Consider the following 24,156-nt stretch of genomic DNA (forward strand, 5'->3'; position numbering starts at 1 on the left):
ACTGTAGTATAACGTTTAATGCCTTACTATACTATGACATTTTTTGAGATTTTTATGCCTTACTATACCATGTCGTTTTTTTGAATGTTTTTATGCCTTACTATACTATGACGTCTTATTTCTGACTACAATGAACCATTTTACGGCCAGCACTTTAGTAGAGTGGTTAGAACTGTAGCATCACAATAGGAGGATCATAGGTTCGAATCCAGTCTGTGAATCATTTTGTGTGGATTTTAAATTATCTCTCTATACTATGTTGTTTTAATGCCTGACTATACTATGACATTTTTTGACGTTTTTATGTCTTATTATATTATGACAGTTTTTGACGTTTTCATGCCATACTATAATATGACGTTTTTATGCCTTACTATACTATGACATTTTTTGATGTTTTCATGTCTTATTATATTATGACATTTTTATGCCTTATTATACTATGACGTTTTGAGATGTTTTTATGTCTTATTATATTATGACATTTTTTGACGTTTTTATGCCTTACTAAACTATGACGTTTTCATGCCTTACTATACTATGATGTTTTTTGACATTTTCATGCCTTACTGTAGTATAACGTTTAATGCCTTACTATACTATGACATTTTTTGAGATTTTTATGCCTTCCTATACTATGACGTTTTTATGTCTTTTCATATTATGACGTTTTTATGCCTTACTATTCTATAACGTTTTATGCCTTACTATACTATGACGTTTTTTGACGTTTTCATGCCTTACTATACTATGTCGTTTTTTTGAATGTTTTTATGCCTTACTATACTATGTCATTTTTTTGAATGTTTTTATGCCTTACTATGACATCTTATTTCTCATTACAATTAACCGTTTGCCAGCATTGTAGTAGAGTGGTTAGAGCTGTTGCATCACAATAGGAGGATCATAGGTTCGAACCCAGTCTGTGGATCATTCTGTGTGGATCTTAAATTATCTCTCTCTACTATGTTGTTTTAATGCCTGACTATACTATGACAGTTTTTGACGTTTTCATGCCTTACTATACTATGACGTTTTTATGCCTAACCATAGTATGACGTTTTTTGACATTTTTATGCCTTATTATACTATGACGTTTTCATGCCTTACTATACTATGACATTTTTTCACGTTTTCATGCCATACTATAATATGTCGTTTTTATGCCTTACTATACTATGACGTTTTTATGCCTAACTATACTATGATGTTTTTTTATGTTTTCATGTCTTAATATATTAGGACATTTTTATGCCTTATTATACTATCACGTTTTTTGAGATTTTTATGTCTTATTATATTATGACATTTTTTAAGTTTTTATGCCTTACTATACTATGACGTTTTTATGCCTTACCATAGTATGACGTTTTTTGACATTTTCATGTCTTAATATACTATGACGTTTTTATGCCTTATTATAATATGACGTTTTTATGCCTTACTATACTATGACGTTTTTTGACGTTTTTATGCCTTACTATATTATGACGTTTTTTGACATTTTTATACCTTACTATACCATGTCGTTTTTTTGAATGTTTTTATGCTTTACTATAATATGACGTCTTATTTCTGACTACAATGAACCATTTTACGGCCAGCACTTTAGTAGAGTGGTTAGAACTGTCGCATCACAATAGGAGGATCATAGGTTCGAATCCAGTCTGTGAATCATTTTGTGTGGATTTTAAATTATCTCTCTATACTATGTTGTTTTAATGCCTGACTATACTATGACATTTTTTGACGTTTTTATGTCTTATTATATTATGACAGTTTTTGACGTTTTCATGCCTTACTATGACGTTTTTATGCCTTACTATACTATGACATTTTTATGCCTTACTATACTATGACGTTTTTTGACGTTTTCATGCCATACTATAATATGACGTTTTTATGCCTTACTATACTATGACGTTTTTATGCCTAACTATACTATGACATTTTTTGATGTTTTCATGTCTTATTATATTATGACAGTTTTTGACGTTTTCATGCCTTACTATACTATGACATTTTTATGCCTTATTATACTATGACGTTTTGAGATGTTTTTATGTCTTATTATATTATGACATTTTTTGACGTTTTTATGCCTTACTAAACTATGACGTTTTCATGCCTTACTATACTATGATGTTTTTTGACATTTTCATGCCTTACTGTAGTATAACGTTTAATGCCTTACTATACTATGACATTTTTTGAGATTTTATGCCTTCCTATACTATGACGTTTTTATGTCTTTTCATATTATGACGTTTTTATGCCTTACTATTCTATAACGTTTTATGCCTTACTATACTATGACGTTTTTTGACGTTTTCATGCCTTACTATACTATGTCGTTTTTTTGAATGTTTTTATGCCTTACTATACTATGTCATTTTTTTGAATGTTTTTATGCCTTACTATGACATCTTATTTCTCATTACAATTAACCGTTTGCCAGCATTGTAGTAGAGTGGTTAGAGCTGTTGCATCACAATAGGAGGATCATAGGTTCGAACCCAGTCTGCGGATCATTCTGTGTGGATCTTAAATTATCTCTCTCTACTATGTTGTTTTAATGCCTGACTATACTATGACAGTTTTTGACGTTTTCATGCCTTACTATACTATGACGTTTTTATGCCTAACCATAGTATGACGTTTTTTGACATTTTTATGCCTTATTATACTATGACGTTTTCATGCCTTACTATACTATGACATTTTTTCACGTTTTCATGCCATACTATAATATGACGTTTTTATGCCTTACTATACTATGACGTTTTTATGCCTAACTATACTATGACGTTTTTTTATGTTTTCATGTCTTAATATATTAGGACATTTTTATGCCTTATTATACTATCACGTTTTTTGAGATTTTTATGTCTTATTATATTATGACATTTTTTAAGTTTTTATGCCTTACTATACTATGACGTTTTTATGCCTTACCATAGTATGACGTTTTTTGACATTTTCATGTCTTAATATACTATGACGTTTTTATGCCTTATTATAATATGACGTTTTTATGCCTTACTATACTATGACGTTTTTTGACGTTTTTATGCCTTACTATATTATGACGTTTTTTGACATTTTTATACCTTACTATACCATGTCGTTTTTTTGAATGTTTTTATGCTTTACTATAATATGACGTCTTATTTCTGACTACAATGAACCATTTTACGGCCAGCACTTTAGTAGAGTGGTTAGAACTGTCGCATCACAATAGGAGGATCATAGGTTCGAATCCAGTCTGTGAATCATTTTGTGTGGATTTTAAATTATCTCTCTATACTATGTTGTTTTAATGCCTGACTATACTATGACATTTTTTGACGTTTTTATGTCTTATTATATTATGACAGTTTTTGACGTTTTCATGCCTTACTATGACGTTTTTATGCCTTACTATACTATGACATTTTTATGCCTTACTATACTATGACGTTTTTTGACGTTTTCATGCCATACTATAATATGACGTTTTTATGCCTTACTATACTATGACGTTTTTATGCCTAACTATACTATGACATTTTTTGATGTTTTCATGTCTTATTATATTATGACAGTTTTTGACGTTTTCATGCCTTACTATACTATGACATTTTTATGCCTTATTATACTATGACGTTTTGAGATGTTTTTATGTCTTATTATATTATGACATTTTTTGACGTTTTTATGCCTTACTAAACTATGACGTTTTCATGCCTTACTATACTATGATGTTTTTTGACATTTTCATGCCTTACTGTAGTATAACGTTTAATGCCTTACTATACTGACATTTTTTGAGATTTTATGCCTTCCTATACTATGACGTTTTTATGTCTTTTCATATTATGACGTTTTTATGCCTTACTATTCTATAACGTTTTATGCCTTACTATACTATGACGTTTTTTGACGTTTTCATGCCTTACTATACTATGTCGTTTTTTTGAATGTTTTTATGCCTTACTATACTATGTCATTTTTTTGAATGTTTTTATGCCTTACTATGACATCTTATTTCTCATTACAATTAACCGTTTGCCAGCATTGTAGTAGAGTGGTTAGAGCTGTTGCATCACAATAGGAGGATCATAGGTTCGAACCCAGTCTGCGGATCATTCTGTGTGGATCTTAAATTATCTCTCTCTACTATGTTGTTTTAATGCCTGACTATACTATGACAGTTTTTGACGTTTTCATGCCTTACTATACTATGACTTTTTTTGACGTTTTTATGCCTAACCATAGTATGACGTTTTTTGACATTTTTATGCCTTATTATACTATGACGTTTTCATGCCTTACTATACTATGACATTTTTTCACGTTTTCATGCCATACTATAATATGACGTTTTTATGCCTTACTATACTATGACGTTTTTATGCCTAACTATACTATGACGTTTTTTTATGTTTTCATGTCTTAATATATTAGGACATTTTTATGCCTTATTATACTATCACGTTTTTTGAGATTTTTATGTCTTATTATATTATGACATTTTCTAAGTTTTTATGCCTTACTATACTATGACGTTTTTATGCCTTACCATAGTATGACGTTTTTTGACATTTTCATGCCTTAATATACTATGACGTTTTTATGCCTTATTATAATATGACGTTTTTATGCCTTACTATACTATGACGTTTTTTGACGTTTTTATGCCTTACTATATTATGACGTTTTTTGACATTTTTATACCTTACTATACTATGACGTTTTTTGACGTTTTCATGCCTTACTATAATATGACGTTTTTATGCCTTACTATATTATGACGTTTTTTGACATTTTTATACCTTACTATACTATGACGTTTTTTGATGTTTTCATGCCTTACTATACTATGACTTTTTTTGACATTTTCATGCCTTACTATGACTTTAAATGTTATGTCTTATTATATTATGGCATTTTTTGAGATTTTATGCCTTACTATACTATGACGTTTTTTGACGTTTTCATGCCTTACTATACTATGACTTTTTTATGTCTTATTATATTATGACATTTTTTGACATTTTTATACCTTACTATACTATGACGTTTTTTGACATTTTTATGTCTTACTATTCTATAACGTTTTATGCCTTACTATACTATGACGTCTTATCTGTCACTACAATGAACCATTATATGACCAGCACTGTAGTAGAGTTGTTAGAGCTGTTCTATCACAATAGGAGGATCATAGGTTCGAACCCAGTCTGTGGATCATTCTGTGTGGATTTTAAATTATCTCTCTCTACTATGTTGTTTTAATGCCTGACTATACTATGACATTTTTTGACGTTTTGATGCCTTACTATACTATGACGTTTTTTGAGATTTTTATGTCTTATTATATTATGACATTTTTTACGTTTTTATGCCTTACTATAATATGACGTTTTTATGCCTTACTATACTATGACGTTTTTTGACGTTTTTATGCCTTACTATAATATGACGTTTTTATGCCTTACTATAATATGACGTTTTTATGCCTTACTATACTATGACGTTTTTTGACGTTTTATGCCTTACTATAATATGATGTTTTTATGCCTTACTATAATATGACGTTTTTATGCCTTATTATACTATGACGTTTTTTGACGTTTTTATGCCTTACTATAATATGACGTTTTTATGCCTTAATAGACTATGAAATTTTACGACGTGTTATGCTTTAGTATACTGACATTTTTATGACGTTTTATGCCTTAGTATACCATGATCAATGACATATATATATGACGTACATGTCCCTGTATCAAGAGTGATGTAACCATATATAGAAGACATATTAAATGACACATACTCTGGATATATGAAGACACAAGTTTATAACATATATTAAATACCTGCCCATTCTATATGTTTGTATATGATTTTTTTTAATGTCTTTTTAGAATCAGATTTATTTCTCACATTGCATTTCAGCATACATGGAAGTGCAGTATCATACTTCGTAGATCAGGTTGCATGTCACATTTAAAAACAACAAAAGACACATCATATACAGGACACAATATACGTGTGACATAATTAAAAAGCTTTTGTAAGAGCAGCTTAACATAAAAAGGTGCCAATGCAAACAGATGTCCTTAATAAACAGTCAAGTCAAGTGGACACTTGGAGGCAGGGATTGGGGGTAGTATTTTTAGGGATTTCATAGTTCTGATGGCTTGTGGAAAAAAGCTATTACACAGTCTGGTGGATAATGCATGGATGCTCTGGAGCCTCCTTCCAGATGGCAAGAGTGCAAAGAGGTGGTGGGAGGGGTCGGAGAGTATGTTGGTGGCCTTCCTGACACACCGGTCTGTGTAGATGTTTACCACTGAGGAGAGAGACACCTCAGATCTTCTCTGCCGCTCTCACTATTCTTTGCAGGAGCTTCTGCTCAGCAGCTGTGCAGTTCCTGGTGATGGTGATGTCGTGTGTCAGGATACTTTCGATGGTTCCACTGTAGAAAGTGTTTACAATGGATGAGGGGAAATCTGCGTCTCCTAAGGAAGTAGAGGCCTTGCTGGGGTTTTTCGGTGAGGGCTGTGGTGTTGATGGACCAGGTCAGGTCATCAGTGATGCGCACCCCCAAAAACTTAGTACTGCTCACTTTTTCTACAGCAGTGCCGTTGATGGTTAGCGAGGCATGCACACTGCGACTTTTCCTGAAGTCAACTACCATCTCCTTCGTCTTCTCCACATTCAAGGAGAGGTTGCTGTTGCTGCACCACATGTCCAGTTTCCCCACTTCCCCTCTGTAGTGTGCTTCATTGTCATTCGTGACAAGACCCACATGTCGTCAGTGAATTCAATGATGTGGTTGGAGCTGGATCTTATTTTATATTATTAATTTTACACATACAGCGTACATGTCTATCTTTTTTATTTACACCTATAATATGAACATATACTGACAGGCTTGGGGATGGAACAGAGCATTTCTTTTTCAGCACGTTATTTTAAATGTTCATAATGTCCATGGAGCTGTGGTGGTGGCGGCTCTGCAACAGGGAGGATGTGGCAGTGATTCCTCCTGTATGTTCTCCCGTTGGATTGGACGACTTGGACTTGTTATAGTGATGTTTCAGGGTGAGTCTTTTGTTGAGGAGCTGGGCATTGATCTGCTGGGTGTTCCACGGGGCTGGTTCCAGTAGTTTGGTACTTACAGGAATGGCTGCACGTGTCTGTTGTGACATCAGATGTTCAGGAAGGGAGCCTAATGTTGGATCACAAGGAATGTTTCTGAGGTTCAGGAGATTAAGGAAGACATCAGTCACATCTCTGGGTGATTTTTTTATCAGCTGGGACTGGGTGAAGATGAAGAGGCTGCTTTGGCTGGTAACACTTAGTGCTGTTGCATGCTGCACATGAGAACAACTCCTCAGTGATGTCATGTGACATTGTTGGCCAAAATATGATGCTTCTAGCTCCGTACTTGGTTGCTTCAACACCTGGGTGGCCTTTGTTCACAACAGTGATGTATTCACTGCGCAGAGATAGTACTGGTCTGCCGTTTTGCATGCATGCAACCCCAAGTCCATAGCATGATTCGTCAAAGGTGGGCGTGACTGGCTCATTGATGTTATAGTCTGCCAACACTGGCGAGCTTGACAGGCATGATATTAGGCGGTTGAATGCCTCCTGTTGTTGCTGAAACCAGCACCATGCTGTCTCCTTGTGGGTCAGTTTCCTCAGTGAAGCTGCAATGGCACTGAAGTTGGAATGTATTTGCCAAGGTAATTGACCATACCAAGGAAACGCTGTTGCTTAGTGACGTCTGTGGGGACTGGCATGTCAGTGATTGCTGCAGTTTCAGCAGGGTCAGCTTTTAGGCCATCACTTGGGAACATATGTCCCACATAGGCTACTTGGCCCAGTCGAAAATTTGCACTTTTCTGTAACTCGAGGTTGACCTCTCTCATTCGTTCGAGCACTCTCTTTAAGTTGGCATCATGGCATCATCCAATGATGATGTCATCGACAATGACTGAACAGGGACAACCTGCAAACAGCTGTTCCATAGAGCATTGAAATACCTAATTTGCTGAGTTGATACCAAAAGGCATTCGTAGGAATCTGTAGCGCCCAAATGGAGTACTGAATGTTGTTAACATGGAGGATTTCTTGTCGAGACGTACTATATCTGACACTTCTTCAATGCTGTGCATTGGATGGTGGGGCCTTTCTAGTGCTGTGTTGAGGTCTTTAGGACTGAAACACTTTCTTGTGTGCTGCCACCATGGAGGGCACCCAGTCTGTAAGCTCAGTATGGCTCAAACATGGTGTTATCACACCTATGCTTTGCATGCCGTTAAGTTGACTTTGTCTTGCATCGCAACGAGGATGACTGGGAGTTCACAGAACAGCTCCTTGTGCTGTGTGAGAAACTGTGTGCTGAAATCTGTGTCGCTCTCCATGGTGACTTGATGGACATCTGGGCTCATTTTGACAATTCCCATGTTTACGCACGCCCAAAATCCTAGAAGGGGTTGCAGCTCTCTGCCCAAAATGAAAAAAGATTACGCTGCTCCTTTAAAAAGCGCAACAGTGACTGTGCCAATGGTTTAAATTCTGGTGCCACCATAAGCAACAAGGTATGTGGCTTTACAGGTTTGTTGCCATCAGTCACTGGTTGAAAAGTCTCGTGACATCACATTGCATTTTGCTCCCGTCAACTTTTCATTGGGCTTGCCATTTATGTGAGGTGTAACAAATCCTTCACCCTGCTCGTTGGCTTGAGATTTCACACAGTCGACACAGCTGTCGACTGTGACACCATCCACATAAAACGTGTCATCTTCACATGCTGTGGGCTGATCCGCTGCCACTACATGCACTGGCTGTCTGTAAGTTTTACTGTGTGCATTATTTTGGCTCTGTGGTTTGGACTTGCAGTACTTTTTGTAGTGGTTTAGCTTTTTGCAATTATGGCATTGTTGTCCAAAGGCCAAGCACTTTTCCCATTTAGTGTGACTCCGTTGTGCGCGACTGTTTCCACAATTACTGTACTTTGTGATGGTCTGAGGGAATGATTGGGGTTTTGACTGGTGCTTTCTGTTTAAAACTGGCTTTACTGCATCAACACTGGTGGCTTGTGTGGCTAGCCTCTTGCTACTTTCCTCTGTCATTCCATGAATGCAGCAGATTGAAATGGCTTTGGCAAGCCTTAACTTGTTATCTCTCAACAAAGATTTTCTTAGAGGGTCACTGGTAATGCCACACACTACGCAGTCACGGAAGAGCTCGTCAGTCAAGTCTCCAAAATGGCACCTTTTACGTCTTCTCCTCAAATCACTGATGAATGATTTTATGCTCTCACCTTGTTTTTGATTCCTTGAATGAAACTTGTATCATTCCATCGTTCTGTTGCTCTGTGGATTGCAGATGTCACTAAAGCCGCCCGATGAGACAAAAATACTCACAGGCGAGAAGTCTGTAATGTATTCTGACATCATGTAGAAATTAGTGTATGTGAGTCAATGATCGCACTGACTTGGAGCAAACTGCAGGATTTATTAGAACGAGCAGACATACATACAAGCTAGAACCGCCGCTGTGCGCCAGTCCCAAACTTTGATTAGTTGATCGACAGAAAACAGCTAGATGCTTTTTTGATAACTGATTAATCATTGTTTGCCAAACATTTGCTTGTACCAGCTTCTAAAATGTCAGGAAGTGATGCTTTTTGATTATTGGACTGTTGGTTGATTAAAACAAGATGTCTTAAACACATCTCGTTGGACTGTGGGAAATTATACTGGACATTTTTCAGGGTTCTCTGTCATTCCATGGATAAAACCAATTAATTGTCTGTTTCATCCACTAACATGAAGTAAATTCTTTCAATACGATTTAGAATTGCAGGACAACATTGTCAAGGGAGACCAAACTTACGGCGATTTTAGTTCACATCAGCAGTGGTGGAAGAGGCACTCAGATCCTTTACTTAAGTAAAAGTACCAATACAACATTGTAAAAAAATACTCCATTATAAGTAAAAGTCCCGCATTCAAAAGCTTACTTATGTGTAAGTTTTATCAGCAGAATATACTTGAAAATGCACCTAGTTTTAGCTTCTTCATATGTAGCTAGATGGTTTAGTTTAGTTGTCAGATCACAAGATAAATGTGGGGTAGCACTGAAAAAGAAATCATACTTCTGCTACATAAATCTATATTTTTTGTGGTTTGGACTTTTTCTCTAATCTTTATTGTATTGCATTTGTGAAATATTAGATAATTTTGCCATTTTAGGACTTGAACAGTTATTTAAATGAGACCATTTGAGAAGCAGAACTGCAAACAGCTCATATCTGAAAGTTGTAATATGGGACTCAAAGTAAACACTGCTTTTTTTGTAAGGCATTTGTATTGTATTTTATCAGCAAATCGTGTTCTTTAATGTAAAATCTTATCTAGAAAAGTAACTAGAAACTTCAGCTTTCAGGTCAATGTAGTAAAGCATGAAGTGTTGTGGAGTAGAGGTATAAAGTAGCATAAAGTGAAATGCCAGTAAAATACAAATCCCTTTAAATAAGTTTCATATAATTTAGCCTTTTTCATTGTGTGAACACACAACAAAGTCTAGAAAGCTAAGGTGATAGATTTGTTCCTGAAATATAAGAAACAGCTCAATACAAGCAGAAGACATGTTACTTGTATTTTCACTGCACTCTTCATAGTGTGTCTAATCAATGGATCAATTGATCAGTATTACACTATATCACTACATAGTCCAACAGTCTGGTGAGAAAGTTGAGTGAGTGTTGTGTCATTACTGGGATGTCCCAATTAGTGTGTCCCCTCTGACAGAGCCGCTCCTGCAGACAATCAACTCACTGTTCACTGGTACACTGGGATCAGACACTGTGTGTGTGTGTGTGTGTGTGTGTGTGTGTGTGTTAGGGAGGTGGTGTTTTCCAGCTGGGATTTGGGGGTAAGAGTGTATGAATAGTGTGTGTATTGAGTGTGTGTTGAGGGGTGGGGGTTGTCTGTTAAGATATTTCCCACCAGCAGCTCATTATTTCATTCATTCATCCATCTATTCAGTCACTCATCCCCTCCTCTAATGCAGCGGTGAACTCATTCACACACGCACGCACGCACACACACCCACCCACACACACTGAATACACACGCACGCACACACACGCCTGATAATTAGACAGAGGAAACTCTCAGCACTGGAATCCACATTTGCATACTCAACTAGTCATCCATATTTACCCATCTCTGACCCCCCCCCCCCACACACACACACACACACACACACACACACACACGCGTTTCGTTTTCTATTAACACAATATCCTACAAGTTGGTTAAGATGTTTAGAAATAAAAGGGTATAAAACCATTCGTAAGGCTCCAGGAGCACAGTGGCCTCAATACTTGTCAGATGGAAGAAGTCTGGAACCACCAGGACTCTTCATGGAGAAACTGAGTAACCATGCAAGAAGAGCCTTGGTCAGGGAGGTGATCAAGAGCCCAACAGTCACTCTGACAGAGCTTCAGAAGTCCTCTGCAGAGATATGGCAGAACCTGCCAGAAGTACAGCAGCTCTCCATCAGTCAGGCCTTCATGACAGACTGCTCAGTTTGGTAAACGGCATTTAACAGACTCTGGTAACACAGGGAAAAAGACTGTGCTCTGATGAGTCATGATGTCACTCTTTAGTCAGAACTCATAATACACAAATGCTCCAGAGTGCATGCAACCTGAGACTGGCATGACAGTTCGTCTTTCAACAGGACAATGACCTGAAGCTAAGAAAACGCTGGAGTAGCACCAGGACAAGTCTGTCTGTCCTTGAGTGTCCCAGCCAAAGCCCAGACGTAAACCATAGAGCATCTGGGGAGAGACCTGAAGACGGCAATTCACGGACGCTTCTCATCCAATCTGACGGAGCTTGTTCTCCTCTCAAAGGAACACGTTGAAAAGAAAACGTCACGCTCAGGCTGAGCTGTTCAGCGCTCGTATGCAGCCTGTGACGAGGAATCAAGTGTAAAAGTCTGTTGGATATAAATGATCAAAAAGCAAAAAGCTTTGTAAAAATCAACTTGAAATATTATTGAGAATAATCATCTTTCACTTTTGTCCGTCATGGTTTCAACAGGTTCAGAAAGCAGGAATAATGTGTGATAAAGAGGAGGAGGAGGATGAAGAGAGTTGTGGCTTGGGGCAGAGGGAGGCAGAGAGAGGTAGCTAGGGGGGGAGACAGATGCCCCTGCCCTGCTGGTCATGTTGGCAGTGGCAGGGCTGCCTGTGTGTGACAGACGGGGGAAGCGAACATCCCAACTCTCCTCCACAATCTGCTCCCTACTCTCCCCCCACATTGTCCTCACTCTGCCCTGCGCTGTTTCCACCGCAGGCTTGAATCCCTCTTTTTTCAAGAACACCCCTCTCCTCCGTCATCATAAAGTGTCTCAGCATGCTTTTTCATCACCATCAGGCCTCCCTGCCTACACACAGCGACAACCTGCCCTCCCTGTGCAGTGCACCTCTCTCCGGTTTATCTCAGACCTGGAGGCTCCGTCCAGTCCTGGAGGCCGAGGGCGACGACTCCCCCTCCCCGCCTGGTGTTCCTACAGTTGGCTGCCAAGCTGTCCAGACCAGCCACCATCTCTCTCTCTCTCTCTCCACCCACTCTCCCTCTCTCCCTCCTACGCCATCACACAGCGGGGTACCGCCACGTCACACAATAACACACACACAGAAAGAGTCCTGCTGTGAGTGAAGACACAAGATACAGACACAACCGATGTGCTGCACACAAGGTGCAGGAGATATCAGCCAAACACACACACACACACACACACACACACACACACACACACACACACACACACACACACACACACACACACACACACACACACACACACACACACACACACACACACACACACACACACACACACACAGCGGAGGAGCTTAAGGTCAGAAACAGAACCTGGTGTTCTGAAGCTGTAAATGTTTGATGAGGGAAATGTCGGGAAAGTGTGGAGTTAAGGCCTTTAGCTCCACACCACCAAACTAATCGGAGTCACGCTGAGAAAAATGCCAAATTTTATCCAATCACAACCACAATGTGTGTGCGTGTGGATGGACCAGACAATGTGCTCTGGAAAGAGAATAAGCAGCAGTCAGAGATTTTGTGAGAATGAAATTCATGCTCAGTCTGCTCGTACGGATAAATGTGACTTTGTAGAGAGGAGTTATTTACTTATTTCTTCTGAGGTGAACCACAACCTGCTGTCACCTCAGCACAGGGACTGAACAGTCCTTCATTTGTGATGCTTACACATTTAAAATGTACGCTTAAATTCACCAGCAAAATCTCTTTCCAGAGACATCGGCCCTGTTGATCTGTATAATCCACAGAACAGACACCGCAGCAGACGTCTCAAAATATGGGTGAATAAAACCAAATCATCAACATAACTAGCTCTGATAGAGGTTTGTCATGTGGACGCACTGATCCTTCATTTACCACCGTTTCAAGTAAAACTGAATTCAAGAGGAGAGTTTAATTTAAACCTCGGTGAGAGAGCGAATGGTCAAAATTGAAGCAGCAAAAGCAGAGATAGTAGCTTAAAAAACAGTACCCTACATTTCCCATGATGCAACTTAATAGTGTCTTTCATGATACAGTACCTTACTTTCAAACTCCACATCCTCAAGTTTGTAACAAAGGGCCTCCTGTTAATATTGTCAGTCTGAGTCCAGGTCAAAATAATGATGACATCAGAGTTTTCTCAGCCACAGAGAAAAAACGAGAGTAACATTCCTCACAATGAGATATCAGTGAAGTCAAAAAATGTTAGTTTGATTTGTGTGTTTGTGTGAGAGCAAACTAGCCCTCATGTCTTTGATGTTTTTATTTACACTGATTTTCCACAAACTGAAGCACAAAGCAGTAAAATATCCAAAATACAAGCGTTTAGGAGAAATAGAAACTGCACAACATGATCTGCAAATGAGAGAAATGTCTGTAGTTTACGTCCAAACACTGCTGCTAAATGCCAGCAGGCTTTCAGACACACCTGTCTAACAGTAACTGAGCTGAACAGGCAGCCAGTAAATCAGTTGGTCAGGTCGTGGCCTGAGATGTTTAAAGCGGCTGCAGGTTGTAAGCTGCAGGTTTATGTAATGCAGTAACTAAAGCTTTGACCCTGGCACACACATAAACAACCACACACACTCAGTTTGTCTGGACAGAGAGCTGCCAACCTCTGGCCTTCTTATACAACACACACACACACACACACTAATATACACACATCCCCCCTCTGAGACAGGGTATGCAAGGTGAGACAGGAGGTGGATTAGAGAGTGTGTGTGTGTGTGTGTGTGTGTGTGTGTGTGTGATTATGGTAGCACTCCTTCCAGCAGCTAAAGCAGAAAATCCAATAACTGGCCTCTATCGACTGGCACACTCATTAATTAGGGCTTAATACGGCTTAATGCTCGGGCACTGCCCTACACTAACACACACACACACACACACACACACACACACACACACACACACACTGCAGGCTGGCTTGCCTCTGCCCGCTGCCTCGAACCAGTGAGGAAGGGAGGAAGCTTGGATGGACTGATGGATGAGCTGATGGCGAGACAAGTTAACGGGATGTTTAGGTGAGGAGGATCTGCAGCCAGTGAAAAACAAGGGATGACAGTTTGTTTGTGGTGTCGGCTGAGGTGCGGGACGGTACAGAACTGGACAGGACGGGACAGGAGACAGGGTGGAGGAGGGACGGAGAAACAAAGAGGCCGGAGGCTCCAGCTCAGTCAGCCAGGCCAGCAGCAGCAGGGAGGTGACGGCTGGCTGTGATGAGGGTGGGTTGGGGTGGGGTGGAGGGGTTCTTAGAGAAGAAGAGCCTCCCCCCACTGACCTAGTGAAAGGACACCACCTGCTGGATCCCATGGTTTACTGACACACACACAGACACACACACGACAAACACCTACACAGAAATAATTCCTCAATTATGCATTAAAAACACCTGAAACTGCTTCCAGAGTGAGTCGTGTTAGTCAGTGTGTGTTTTGCTCTCCAGCAGACATAATAAACGCAAGTTTTGCTGGGAGGCAGTTTGCAGTAATTTCCCCTGACGGCCCGATAATCAAACTCTGCACCTCGAACCGCTGCACTCTCTATTGACTGCTGCTACTAAGGAGATTAATTACAACACACACACACAGACACAGTTACCTCTCTGTGGTATACATCAGTCGTAGCCCACAGCTAGTGTCTAAACTCTGTTGTGTGTGTGTGTGTGTTTGTCTGTGTTTGCATATTTATTTACAGGTGGAAGCATATCTCCTCAAGGCACGGTCCAAAGGGAAAGTGCTAACATCACATCAGAGAAACAGAGAGACCGTAATAGAAAAAGAAGATCTGGAAGCAGCGTTCACGACTGTCATTCAAAAGCCCCATATGAATGTGTGTGTTTTTTTATTACCAAACAAATCCGCAAGTGGAGTGTGTCGCTTTAAGAAAATCACCTCAAGAAAAATATTTACTGGACAGCGCATACATTATTAAAATGGCACAAAAAAAAAAAAAAAGGCCACAGAGTAAAGTAATGTCTTACTGTACAATCTGCGCCTCTTTCCAGAAATAACTCAGCTCAGATTAAACTGAGGGACATTATTAGATTAAGTCTGGTGAATTTTTCCTTCATTTGCAGGAAAATAAAGATTAGAAGATCTGTGTGAAGATGAATGTGGGCTATAATTAGAGAGCAAATTTCAACAGTGTTCCTGTAATGAGATCTGCAACGTGAGAGACACAGGACAACACACACATGCACCCACTCTCACACAGACACGGCCACACTTTCAGAGACAGAAGAAATTAGGAAAATTAAATATCATGAAATCAAGTGTAAGAGTAAAGTCTAAAAGATAATGAAAAATCTTAACTGTGTGTGTGTGTGTGTGTGTGTGTGTGTGTGTGTGTGTTACATGCAGAGGGCCTAGGGGGTAAAGAATGCAGGCAGACGGTCTTGGCTTGCCTGGTTACAACAACAATGCCAGGGGCATGAAGGCTGCAGCTGCCACACACACACACACACACACACACACACACACACAAAACCATATTTTGCCCAATCCCAGACCCACCATCGCCACCCTCACACCCCAGCGCTCTAGCTAAATCTTGGCTGGCACACAACTGCACTCAAGAATGTGTGTGTGTGTGTGTGTGTGTGCGTGCGTGTGCCTGAAGGCCGTACCCCTCTTCCTCCCCACCAACCTGTCATGCCAGTTGTTGCTCTTGCTAACATGCACATTTGACATGGGAACACGATTGGTGACACTGTGTGTTTTGATCGGGATGAGACCGACATGCGCTCCCTCACTGTTATTTATTTATTAATTTATTTATTTATTTTCATTTTCTTCTGCTGTCTGTTCGTTCACTGTTCCAGAGACTTGGCTGAACTCTACTCTGCAAATGTACCGACAACGTAACATAACAGCATCATGTTTGCAGGGAGCCCGTTTTTACTTAAAAAGGTGACTGCAGCTGTCTGCCTGCTCACGACCTTCTCTGTAACTTCTCCTTCGCAGATCAAGTCACACCAACAAATACAACCCACACAAGATCAGCGTCTAAGTGCCTGAGTGCACAAGTAGACAGATATTATATATACTGTATATACTTGTGCTGTATTCATAAGACAACACAACAGTGTAATTAATTGTAAATCAGATAAATCCATTTTATTGAGTATTTAAAGTCCTCAGTCCTAAACATTCATCTGTCATTCACACTAATTGTCTAAAGGATAAAAATTCAGTAAAACACTACAAAATCAATATCAATATCAGAGCCACCTAACTTTAACATAACCAGGGGATCTATGAATGAAATATCATTCAGTTTCCAAAAAGAAAGGCCTTAGAGGATAGAAAAAAAGTCTTAAATTTCAAGTAGAAAAGTCTTACGTTTTCTTTTTCCTGTAGTAGACATTAATGTAAATTTTAATATGCTTTTTTATCCCACTGCTTCTACTTGAATGGACTTCAATGAATTAAGGTTTTTTTTTTTTAAACTTGGAAATCAATTTTAGAAATCGCCATCTTATGAGCCTGTGTGAGAACTGAGGACACTCTTCTCCCTTGATATCATCGTTTTCCAGCACACCACTGTTGAAGCTGCTGAACCCTGATGAGAAGGAAAAGAAAAAGATTTTCAGATGTTCCTCGTCGTCTGTGCCAGATGCCGATCACATGAACACTGCAGCTTATCTGCAACTGCGCTGTCATGTTTGAGTCGACACTGAACTTTTCCATAAAGGACAAATTTTGGAACTATATTTATTACCTCGAAACATTTCATCTTTCACTTCAGCTGAATTTTTTATTTTTTTTAACTTCTGAAGACTCACTTCTGTTCCTTCGCTTCTCTTGTCCAATATTTGTTTTTTTGTGTTTTATCGATTATATTTTGTTGCTGTTGAGTTTGTTACTATCCTGACTGTTTGATATTTGGTGCTTAATGATTTTATTGTGAAACAATTTCTAACTTTTGTTTGGAAATTTTTACCTGTAGATTTCCTGTCTGAAAGATGCAACTGATTAATGGGAGCGAAGATCAATTAATTAATGCCATTAATTGTCTTTATGACAATTTCATTAAGTAAGAAATCATCAATGGGCTATTTGTGTTTAATAATGTTAAAAAGGAATATACCAATGTTTTCTTTTTTTTATGTTCTCATCCATTTTACTGCAAATCCCATTTACTTTACATTAGTGCTACATTTTTTTTTATAGCTTGCTGTTGTGTTTTAAATCTTTGGATTTCAATTCAAATTGAAATGAAAATCAATTTGCAGTGATTTGAAACACTCCTTCATTAAATAACTGATCGTTATAAACATCATGTCTGCTTGTACTGTTGCCAGAGTTACATTACTGCTGAGTGGGGATGTGGCTGCAACAGTAAGTCTGCACTCTGACGGAAAATGATGATGTTACTTTTAAAATAAGATCAAACGAATCACCTGATCCCTGGACGACAGATTAAAACATTTAAAAATCTAAAGCACCATGGTTTCATTTTGAATGTGAATATTATTACAGGAATTGTTGTAAATGAGATACGAGAACCAGAAGATTGTTGTGGGCCCTTCACTCTTTTAACAGTTTATTAGTTGTTTCACATCAGTATCGTGCTACAATGCTGTGTTAAAATAAAGCACATGTTCTATTGAAACGTCTCCTATTGATCTGTAAGGCTGTATATTATCACAACTTTAACAAGCTGGCTGTCATGGGATTGGTCAAATTAGCTTCATACACAGCTACATACGCTGTTTAGAAGGACAGAACAGAGCTTATAGTCTAAACCTTTTTTTAAAAAAACTTCTGACTGATATCCTCTATTTTTAATTTTTTTTAATTTGATATAATTTCTTATTTCTGATATAATTTCTTCTTGGTTAAAATCTAAATGGGCTATAATCATCAGCAGGTTTGAGTCGAGCATTTTACCATCAAACTACATGTAGATCTGTCTTTCCTACTGACTAAATAAAGAGTAAAAATATTAAAGGTGAGACAGATTTCATAAAAATTAATAAATAAAAAGGTGATAAATGGAAAAAATAATTATTCTGTTCCAGATATACACCAAAGATCAAAATTAGTATTTGATCTGATGAAACTTCTGGCAGCCAGAATTCAGAACAAAGTCAAAATTAACAGCTTTAGTTACATTAAAACAGATTTGGGGGGTGTTTAGGAGGAATATCAGAAATACATTCTGACTCCAGCTTGAAAAAACAAAGCTGTAAATAGCAGAAGTCGTCTCTGTTTTCATTTTGTCCCTGTATGAACAGAGGTTTCCGAGCTGCTGCAGGCTGCTATATCATCTATTCAATGTCAAAGTGTTTGCTGCCGTGAGGCCTGCTGACTCTTTTTAAGTCTTGTGTTTAGTGTTTGCTTTCCTGGCATCAAAGTGTTTCAGCTGTTGTTACTTTTAACATTTTTCTAAAGAAGGGGCAGGTGTTTCTGCATGACTTTTCTAGTTGTAGTTTTATGAAGTAGTGTTAGCGAGTGTCACTGACTGGGGCTTGAGATGTGACGCTTTGCACAGTTAACGCTCCAGCTTGCAAGCCTCTGGCTACAGCCCGACATCTGAGCTGCAAATCTGTGCGTCTGTGTGTGTGTGTGTGCGTGTGTGCCTGTGTGCCTGTGCGTGTGATAGAGCTGTAAAGCCACCGTTTGACAATGCTCTTTCAGCAGGCCGCCCTGCATTCGCTCCCGGCTACAGAAGCCAGCTGGGCAATGCAGAGATAGAAACGATGAGAGGAGAAGGAGAGGAAGACGATGGGAGGAGAGAGGACGACTGATCAGCGCCATCCAGAGGTAAGAAGACGAGCGTGAGAGAAAAACGAAGAGAGGTTAAAGTGTGAACTGTGGACCAAACTGTTCCTTTCTGTCTTAATGTGGTTGACATTTCCCCACGATTGCAGGTGTTCAGTTCAAATCAAGTGCATCAATAATAATTATTATTAATATAGATGTCGGAAGATGTGAAGTAAACTCTCCAGAGCAGGTGTGCTGAGAATGTGCAGTACCAGCAAAAAAAAAAAAAAAAAAAAACTAAAACAAATACAGCTCCAACTGCTTTTAACATCATATCGTTCCTGAGTGTCTTTTCCTGCAATTTCTATAACAAACTCAACTTTTCTTCCAGGAAAAAAAAAAAAGAGCTGCTGTTTTGTCTGATTTTTAAAATGTATGAAGAAAAAAAAACTGTGCATATGTGTTCAGTAAAAAAGTAAAGAGGCGACAGCAGCGATGTTAATATTAACGATCTGTGGAACATGAACGTGAAGCGTAACGATTTTAATTGTAAGTGTGTAAAAGCTGCACCTCGCACACTGGGCCTTCTTCATTGTCATCTCACTCCTTTATCATCCCTCCATCTATCAGAACCTCTCAGATCACACACACAGTTGCAACTCATCATACACACAGATGCACACAAACATACCCGTATGCGTGCGTACACACGTACACACACACACACACACACACACACACACACACACGAGACAAATGAAAGCTGTCCTGTTTTCTTCGGCACAGCCTCTGCCAACTTCATTTGCAAATGAAAAGTTTTGCGAGGAGCGTCCTTTTGCTTCTGGGGCATGGCAGCACACTGTGTGTTTGGGGGTGGGGGGGTTGGGGTGAGGAGAGAAGAGGGTCTGACAGAGGGTGTGTGTGTGTGTGGCAGGAGCCCAGACGAAGCAGCCCTCGCCCGGGGCTTGCTGTCCGCCTGCGGTAGCGGCAAGCCTGTTCCTTCTTCCCCGGCCCGCCGCGACCATTTGTTCCATTAACCAATCTCCTGGAGCCTCTGGTGCAAACACACACACACATCCACAGGCATACATACTTCAACAACTGCTTGCACAGCTCATGCCACACATGGCCCTCCATCCTCCGCTCCATCCTGCCCTCCCTCCCCTTCTCTCCTCCAGACGCACGCACCATCTTTCTTCGTGGAGGCCATATGGCCCAGTGAAGCCTGTGGATCTACAGGCACATCTGCGTATATGTTGCTGCTCTCCTTAAAGGGCTGCACCGTGAGCTGTGGGCTCACATAAACACTCACACACACACACACCCAGGACTGATAAACACACTGCTGTCACTATGTGTGGATAAGCGAGCGTTGGTGTTATGTTGGTCTGTCGTACATGTGTGTCTGTGTGTGAGAGAGTCTGTGTATGTGACCTAAGTGTGTACATACGTAGTGATAATTGGTGAAACAGCCTGCGAACAGCTGTGGGGTGAGAAAAGGTTGCGTGGTGTTTGGTACAGAAAGCAAAGGGGAGGAGGAGAAGAGAGGAGAGGAGAAAGAGAAGAGAAGAGTAAAGTTGGAGAATAAAAGAAGGTCAAAGGGGAAAGGAAAGTGAAACGAGATGAAAAGCAGGGAAGAGGAGGACAGAGGGCAGAGGGGAGTACAGTTACAGCTGATGTAAATCTGAAGCATGAACAGAAAACAACAGAGAAAACTTTTCTCTCTGCATCAATCTTGTGAGAAAAAAAAAAAAAAGAGTAGTGGACTTCTAACAGTCTTTATTTCCTCTTATATAGAGATATACATTTTTTATATACAAAGAGAGAAATCATTTTCTTTCTCTAAAGGTGAATGAACCCTGAGAAAAAAAATTCTGATTTCCAGTCAAAAAAAAATACAAATACAGCAATCTGCACTACAGTGACACGGACAGTTGTACGTTTACTCTGACTGTGTCTCGTTCTTGTGTCTTTTCTAATTTTAATACTGTGGTTGTGTTCAGAACTGTTGCTGCAAACCAGATATTAATTCATCATTAATTCATTTTTTTTAATCATTATTTAAAGTATTATTTACACTAAGAGAAAGAACAGGTAATATTTTAGGAGCCATACTAACCTTCACAAGCGTTCCAAATATTTATTAATAGATGAGATTCTTTCTGCACAGTGATGTTCTCAATAATTTCTCTCTGAATTCATCGGCACTAAGAATTTTGCTTTTGTAAGAATGAATAAATAAGAATAAGAATGATAAAAAATGTCCAGTTACCTAAAGAAATCATAAACATAATGACGAGTCAAATTCATTTGGAAATAAAACTAATTTTGTCAGTTTGTTGTTTGTTTGCTGTTAAGATCTCAACTTTAAATCATTTGTAAAATAATATACATCCACTCCCTGCAGTTTCATTTTTGCATTTGTAATTCAATTGCTTGTATATATGACAAACATCACCTGCCCTCAGTGAGAAACAAGCCATCATCAATTTAAACTATATGAGGTTGAAAGAGATTTTTGTTTTTGTTTGTGTTTCCTCCGGTATAAAAGCATCGGGAAAATTACATAATAACTTAATCAAATGTCAAAAATTAAATTAAGAAAATTAAGTTGTAGATGGTTTGAAGAGTTCAAATAAAATCTGTGCTGAAAACATTTCTAGTTGTGCTCACATATAAAATTACTATTAACTTAATAAATTCAATGTGTTATTTCTTAAATTAAACTGCAGATAAAAAAGACATATAACCTTTAAATTAATCATTTACAGTAACTGGCTTTACATCTTCTCCAACTCGCTGCTCTCCTGCTCCATCTTTCCTCCCTCCTTCATTTCCAGGCAAAAAAACAAAAAAAACAACACAGAAATAGTGAAATAAATAATTAAATGGTGCAGCAAAACATTGTGTGCTAAAACCCCTGTGTAGTTTGGCAATCAGCTTGCCCATGTAAAAATAAATCAAGCTGATTTTCCAAATGTTTTGTGCGTGGTGCGCTGTTGCCGCTCTTCGCAGCACAGATTGCAGGCCGATGGAGAGGCTGTGGGGAGGGGCGGGGCGCTGGATATTGAACCCACTTGCACCAGCTTGTTAACACGTACACCTTAACCCCCGAGCGGCGGGGCAGGGAGCCCACCAAGCACTCAGGGCCTGCAGGGACCAACTAACATATACCCAATGTATGGATGCGCATGTGCGCACGCGCACACACACACACACACACACACACACACACACACACACACACACACACACACACACTGAGGATTACTAGAACATGCGTGCTATTTAATACAAGAACAGTACCATATGTAGAGAGACTGATATACCCGCTTATACATGAATATGTATACGTGCATACAAACATAACTACATATACACACACACACACACACACACACACACACACACACACACGAGATACACAAAGTTCTGTCAGAGAACCCGAAGTTCAGTCCTGTCTCTACAACTTAATCGAACTGCAAAACATGACTGTAATAAAGCCCTGATAAATACTGTGGATCTCTGTTTTTTAAAGTTAAAACCGATGTGATAACGTTATATTTGTGGCAGGACACCAGCTTTAGAGTTTGCCACCTGAGTAGGATCAGTACCACAAATACAATCACAACATCACAAAACTAAGTACCAGCTGCGACGTGGATCATCGTAAACGTGACTCATACCTCTCTCGCCTCGCAGTGTCTCCCTCATCTCTGTGCTGTACCTCCGTACAATAAGTCACCTAAAACATACAACATAAACGCCAAAAATACATGTATTTACTGATCAGAATCGAGGCGTTCCCAAACATACACACTTGTCTCTGACTATCAAATACAAAAACGTGGTCAAGCAGCTTAACAGTCACTCCAAAAGTGACCTCATGTAGAACTGAACTCAAGAGATTTAGAAATATCAGGAGGATTCATCAACCAACTAAGTGTCAAAGCAGAAAATAAAACTCACTTAATGCCAAGAGTGATTATTGTGGTTCAGATGGGAGAAGAGAGAAGTTAGGTGCCAACTTCCCAGCCAATCCACTTTTGGCAGCCAGATTCCTACTCTGCTAAACCTCCTGAGAACATGCAATAGCAACCCATACACACAGACACACACAAACAGACACACACACAGACAAAAAATACCACCATAACATATGTGCAGAAACATACAGAATATTCATACTTCACACTCCTTGACAACTTAGATTGTTTTTCTATGAAACACACAAAGAGAGTCACACACAACCAGGAGACAGCTGTGACTTGGTAAACTTTGTTTTTTGGCAGCGTCTGACTGTCGACAGGTTAACACCGGTGGGTGGTAGACAATATGTGGTGTCAGTGATGGAGCAGGAGAGAAGGGTGAGCGAGTGTGTGCGCGTGTGTATGTGAGTGTGTTTGGTTGGTTGTGTGTAAGATGAAGGTGGAGTTGGGGGGGTAGAGATCCTGCAGAGTGGGGCAACAACACCCACACACTCTTGCCCACATTGGCAGAGCCAGGCTGTATGCCAGGCGCCCCGTGGAGACACACACCAACTGGGCTCCACACTCAGGGAGGAAGAGACCCCCGCAACGCACACACACCCTCTTCATGTACAGATACTGTAGCATAAGCCAAAGATGGAAGTACTTTTAGCTGTAGTTTTTATAAGTCGGCATTTTCTTAGTTTACTTTTTGCGACTGTAATTGAGTTTCACATTTACAAATGTAAAATGTACGCGCTCGATACTTTCTTGAAGCTGGTACCAACAGCAGATGCAATACTTTATTGCTGCAACTCAAAATTATTTTCATTATTGGTTAATCTGTTGATTATCTTC

At 39.3% G+C, this 24,156-nt stretch overlaps 1 protein-coding gene across 4 annotated transcripts in view; it reads right to left on the minus strand.

Annotated features, from left to right (window-relative positions):
- sdccag8 (SHH signaling and ciliogenesis regulator sdccag8) overlaps positions 1-24,156 on the minus strand; it is a 68,360-nt gene that overhangs the window by 13,843 nt on the left and 30,361 nt on the right. Inside the window, exon 17 of one of the 4 annotated variants that reach the window (XM_056394892.1) lies at positions 5,748-7,219. The exons of 2 other annotated variants lie outside the window; for them this stretch is intronic. In XM_056394892.1, coding sequence (XP_056250867.1) covers positions 7,207-7,219 — 13 coding nt within the window. In that variant the 3' untranslated portion in view covers positions 5,748-7,206. Of the gene's footprint in view, positions 1-5,747; positions 7,220-16,217; positions 17,184-24,156 lie in introns of those variants that run through there. One more of the 4 variants, XM_056394891.1, reaches the window with a different exon arrangement.

This window comes from Seriola aureovittata, chromosome 14, assembly GCF_021018895.1.
Source record: "Seriola aureovittata isolate HTS-2021-v1 ecotype China chromosome 14, ASM2101889v1, whole genome shotgun sequence".
Classification (NCBI taxonomy): domain Eukaryota; kingdom Metazoa; phylum Chordata; class Actinopteri; order Carangiformes; family Carangidae; genus Seriola; species Seriola aureovittata.